The sequence below is a fragment of the Mobula birostris genome, chromosome 7 (assembly GCF_030028105.1).
Source record: "Mobula birostris isolate sMobBir1 chromosome 7, sMobBir1.hap1, whole genome shotgun sequence".
Lineage (NCBI taxonomy): Eukaryota > Metazoa > Chordata > Chondrichthyes > Myliobatiformes > Myliobatidae > Mobula > Mobula birostris.
The window spans coordinates 36,949,151-36,955,150 of record NC_092376.1 but is presented as its reverse complement, the minus strand read 5'-3'; the positions used below and the strand labels follow the sequence as shown (position 1 = coordinate 36,955,150).

The window sequence follows — 6,000 nt, the reverse complement described above, 5'->3', positions numbered from 1 at the left end:
GGTTGGGGAGTGGGGCTAAGGAGGGGGAAAAATGGATCAGCCTTGATTAATTAGCAGAGTAGACTTGGGCCAAATGGCCCAGTTCTGCTCCTACGTCCAATGGTCTTATGCTCTATATTCTGAGGTTCAATGAAAAACTTTATTCTGCATTCTGTTAGTTTTCATCTTGTTCTACCTCCGTGCAAGGGAATAAAGTGTTACAGTGAAGATGCAGTACAGGCAGAAAATAAAGTGCAATGAGGTAGATTGAGATGAAAAATCCATCTTTTCCTACTAGAGGACAGTTCAATGGACTTCCAAGAGTGGGATAGAAGCTATCCTTGAGCCTGGTGGTACATGCTTTCAAGGCTTGTATCTTCCACCCAACAGGAGAGGGGAAGAGACAGTCACTTTGGGGGGGGGGGGGGTTCTGTGATGTGCTCAACTGTGTCCTCAGCAATCTTTTACAGTCTCATTAAGAACAGTTGTCATACTAAGCCATCATGTATCTATGATGCATTTGTCAAAATTAGTGTAGATCAAAGGGGTCCAGTGCCTCCACCTGAGTGGGTACACGCACTCTTATTGCAACTTAATATAGTACTTTTATGTTGCAATGTACTGCTGCCACACAAAACAACACATTTCACGACATTTGCCAGTGATGTTAAATCTGATTTTATTTCTGATCTGGCCATGCTATCGTAAACGTATAGGCACTAAAGCTGGCGGGGGGGGGGGTTGCGTGGAGGTGGTTGCTGAGGTGCTTGCACTTCAGGCATTAGCTAATCAGAACTTGAAGCATGGTGACATTGGAGAAGGGTTACTGGCCTGGGCAGTAATTTTAAACATTTCAGCCAAACAGATTTTAATCATGTTAACCACACCCCCCCCCACCCCCACTACACAAACAAAGCAGCATTGTACTTAATAGAATACTTTATTATAATGTACAATAAGTTAATGTTTTTGTTAATTCCTGGCATGTTAGTAATCCAAGCACATGGAAGTACTGAATTAAAGTACAACCATTACTATACTAACATTTGGCAGTGCACTTTGTTCAAGTACTATGTTAACACTAACTTCAATATTAAAGTAATACACAAATTAAATCAACCCAAATGAAAATAATGTGTATAAATATTTAAACAGTAGTGATAACTGATATCAAGTTTATTGCTTTTCTCTGACACGGATATGGCTATCGTTTAATTTAGAGAAGGCAAACTCATACTTTTTCTGCAATTACACACCAGTTGGCATGATCATAATATGTCTCAATTATCTTTAAATCTTCAGTGTACTTTTCTATGAGCTCAATAAGCTCCCCTTCTTTAAAAACATGATAGTATCTGAGACAGGCACTATTGAAATTAATCTGATCCTTGTCCTTTGATAATACTTGTGCCTCCAAAGGCCAGTTCTTGGATTCAGTGATTAAACTTCTCGGCATTGGTGGACCCAAAATATGTCTGTTTTTCTCATGAGTAGAGCAGCTAGCTGATTTATTTTTCTTCGGGCAACTGTGGAGCTTACTTTGGAACAGAAGCTGTGAACCAAGATCTGGTGAAGAAACTGCAATGCAGCTAGATAATAAGCCAGAAGAATCTGGGATTCCAGACGATCCTGCACATGGATATTCAAAAAATTGTGCAACAGACTCTGAACCATTAAGAAAGCTAGAAGGTTGGGATTCAGACAGAACATCTTCACAACTCTGTCCATAAGAGAACTCATCAGAAACAAAACTGGTCAGGTGGTCAAATGATTTTATCACATTATTTGTTTTAAATGTCGTAGAATAATCTTGATACAGCCATAGTTCATTGGGAGTCTTTGTTCTATTATTGCTACTAAATTTTAGCACAGAATTCAGTGACTGAGAAAACAACCATAATTTAAAACATTTTTCAACCAGCAATATATTCTCTCTTCCCAAAATGGAATTCTGACTTGTCTTCACATGTTTTTCATAGATGTTGTCTTCACGGTTACAAATAAATGGTTTGTCTTTATGAATAACATTATTATTATGCTGGAAAGATTTATCTTCATTCATTACTTTGTTCTTTGAAGACTGTGCAGGTGGAGGTGCAGGGTTCAATGGAATAAAAATATCTTGCTTTTCAAACTTCCGCCTCTTTTGCTCCATTGCCCATACATAAATCATCATCTTTCCTCTCACTCTCAGAATCCTTGCCATTTCCTTTATTGCTTGAATACGGCGTTCTTTTGTCGAAAAATGGTGTATCACTAAGCCAAAAAAGATTATTATAAACACTTACAGCAGTACTGTAATAGACAAGTGCACACATTCTCATGTAGGTAGGCAAATATTGGCTCCAACATAAAATCTGCTGGCCATTTGGCTTAAACTAGCTTTTATGATTTTTGCTACTTAGCACGAATATATTTTCCTACCATCAGTAATGAATTAGCAATTGATATCTTACCATAACAAATTTATTCCCTCAATGCATCCTGAGTGGATAATCTGATGGCAAGCAAACCCTACAATTACATAAGCTACAAGAATAATGTGCATGTATTGTTTAAATATATACATTGTTCAGACATACTTTTCATAAATTCTCTCTTCATTGCTGTTTACCTCTTCATCTGAAACCTCGATTTGTTCTCTTCTTCCAACCTACTCTCTTGCCTGTATTTGTGATTTTTAATGCACACAGCTTTACCTGTCAATGTCCTCATTAGTTCTGAATATATATAGTAACTTTTTAAATTTCTTCCACTCCCAGCACCCAATTCCCATATACCCATTTCCTCTCAATTAGCTGCAGGTCCTGCCATTTCCTTCAAAGTAAAATTTATCAGGATACATACATGTTACCACATACAACCCTGAGATTCTTTTTCTGTGGGCATACTTAGCAAATCTATAGAACAATAACTAAACTGTAAACATCAGGAACTTAACTGTAAACAAACTGCAAATCCAGATACAAATAGCAATAAATAACCAGCATGAAATAACAATATAACAGAGTTCTTAAATGAGTGTAGCTATCCCCTTTTGTTCAAGAGCCTGATGGTTGAGGGGTAGTAACTTTTCTTGACCTTGTTGTGAGTCCTGAGGCACCTGTACTTTCTACTTGATGGCAACAGTGAGCATAGCCTGGGTGGTGAGGCTCTTTGTTGATGGATACGGCAGCATTTCATGTAGATGTGCTGAATAATTGGGAGGGTTTTACCTGTGATGTATTGGGCCAAATCCAAAACCTTCTGTAGGATTTTCCACTCAAAGACATTGGTGTTTCCATACCAGGCTGTAATGAAGCCAGTCAGCACACTTTCCACCACACACCTATAGAGGTTTTCCAAGATTTTCAATGACATGCTGAACCCCTGCAGATTCCTGAGGAAGTAGAGGCGCTGTCGTGCTTTCTTAGCAATAATATTTATATGATGGGTCCAGGACAGGTCCTCTGAGATAGTGACACCCAGGAATTTAAAGTTATTGACACTCTTCACCTCTGATCCTCTGATGATTACTGGCTCATGGACCTCTGGTTTCCCTCTTCTGAAGTCTACAATCGGTTCCTTGGTCTTATCGACACTGAGTGAGAGGTTGTTGTTATTACACCAATAGCCAAGTTTTCAACCTCCTTCCTGTTTGCTGATTCATCACCCTCCCTTTGATGCATCAAAAGCTAATAGAGAATATGCCAAAACCATACAAAAACTTGAGAAATCGTGAGAAAGTATGTGAAAAATTACAGGAAGATTTGTAAAGTGTGAGGAGCCAAGAGTGAAAATATGACCATGAATAGAAAAGCAAGGCAGAAGCAGAAAGGTAATTGAAGTGACACAAAGGGTTAAATTGGGATATCAGAAAAATATTTAAAATGTAACTAGGATTCACATGAACATTTGAAATGCTAAATACATTGTACTCAAATTACTGCAACATTCCTCGTCCTCTGAACACTCACAGACGCTCAGTTAACAGATAATCACTGGATTTGTAGTACACTTGGACGCTGCACACTGCTCTGTCTGGGATCCTGTTCAAAATCCAGTCCTCTACAGGCACCATCCTGACTTTGAATCACCCCACAGCTCAGAGAGGCTGCTGAAGACAGGAGGTATTGGGCAGGCTAGGTGATTGTTGGTACAGGAGCCTCAGGTCGGTCCCACGATGCAATCTTCAGAAACAGTTATTACCCATCAACCAACAGGCTTTGAAACCAGCGGGGTTAACTTCACTCAGCTTCACACACCGCAACACTGATCCCTCAACCTGTGGACTCACTTCAAGGATTAACCTCATGTTCAATATTTATTGCTTACGTGTTCATTATTATTTTGCTTTTTATCTTTTTGTTGTCTTTTGCACATCAGTTGCTTGTCCATCTTTATTGTGCATGTATTTCATTGATTCTATTCTGTTTCTTTATATTTACTGTGAGTGACCATGAGAAAATGTATCTCAGGGTAGTATATACAAACTTTGTAGATATGACCATAAGATCTAAGAGCAAAATTAGACCATTTGGCCCATCGAGTCTGCTCCACCATTTCATCATGGCTGATCCATTTTCCTTCTCAGCCCCAATCTTCTGCATTCTCCCCATTTGCCTTCATGCCCTAACTAATCAAGAGTCTATGAAACTCTGCCTTAAATATACCCAGTGATGTGGCCTCCATAGCTGCCTGTGGCAACAAATTTCACAGATTCACCACTCTCTGGCTAAGGAAATTCCTCATCTCCATTCTAAAAGGATGCCTCTCTATTCTGAGGCTGTCTCCTCTGGTCTTACACTCTTCCAACCACAGGAAGCATCCTTTCCACAAGTACAGAGTACACCCTCTGTACTTTGATAATAAGTTCACTTTGAACTTTATTGGCACTGACATGTGGGGCTCAGTACTGCTCTGACTGGTGACTGCTGGCAGCTGACATCATATCCACAGTTTGCAACCATTAGATCCAGGTGGTACAGCCTGTTATAGTTTGCTAGACTAGAAATGTTGGAAATATTTAACCAGCTTGGCTAGTAAGTCCAATATTCTTTCTTAAGATTTCAGATGTCAAGCACACCATTATTTTACCTTCATACTACAGAAACTGCTTTCCATTATCCGCAATTATTTTGATCTTCCACGATCAAGAGTTGTATTTTCAGCTATTCTCAACACCAAGGAGGTACAAACTTGAAATATTAAGGACAGCAATCCATCCCAGTTTTATGTCTGCATCTGCCAGCTTTCACCTTTGCTGAGATATTGTGCAGACACAACCAGGTACCTGGCTTGGAGATTCCCCCCACCCCGTGCCTCACTTCCAGCCATAGCAATAAACCTTGGTCGGGGAGGACAAAGCATTGGAAATTGTTAATGTCTGGCTGATAAATATCAGCCAAGTATGGTCAAGAAAAAATTCCAAAATAAACTTTTAAATATTAACTGTGAAATTATCTTTTATTTTCTATTAAACAATCCCTTGAGATCTAATAGATAATAGCAGATGGAATGCACAAGGGGTTGGGTTGAACAATCCACTCCTGTTCTCATGTTCTGCTGGTGCCCACCAGAAACTCACTGATAACGATCCCAAATGGAGTCACAATTTCAACACTTGAAAATGTGATGACTTCAGATTTCACACGACTGATAGATATGCTCTCTTATCTACAGTAACCTTGGTTCCACAGTAGCTGAACACTGTTCTTTTATGGCTGTAACTTACTGCAAACTGCTATCCTAAAATCAAAGCTATGGTTTAATCCAAGTACTTTAAAGGTAAGCTGCTCTTTCAGCGGTTCTGTAGTTTACTCATTTTAGACTGAAAGAGAAACAGAATGATGTCCAAAATTAGGAAAGCATTAAGAATACTTCAGCTAACTTTTAATTTAGAAGTCTGAAATATATATTAATTTGAAAGACTGAAGTGCTTGCTTTCAAATGTGATTCTAAGTTAATGCTTTAATCATATTACACCTGGTCAATCAGTAGAAGTGGATAGAATAAGATGGCATCTGTCAAATGCCAGCTCTG

At 39.0% G+C, this 6,000-nt stretch overlaps 1 protein-coding gene across 5 annotated transcripts in view; it reads right to left on the bottom strand.

The window, feature by feature from the left end:
* Positions 1–857: 857 nt before the first annotated feature.
* Positions 858–6,000, bottom strand: part of LOC140200702 (probable tRNA methyltransferase 9B) — a 48,294-nt gene continuing 43,151 nt past the window's right edge. For all 5 annotated transcript variants that reach the window (XM_072264278.1, XM_072264281.1, XM_072264279.1 and 2 more), the window contains one exon: positions 858–2,235. In XM_072264278.1, the coding sequence (XP_072120379.1) occupies positions 1,211–2,235 (1,025 nt within the window). In that variant the 3' untranslated portion in view covers positions 858–1,210. The remainder of the gene's footprint in view (positions 2,236–6,000) is intronic.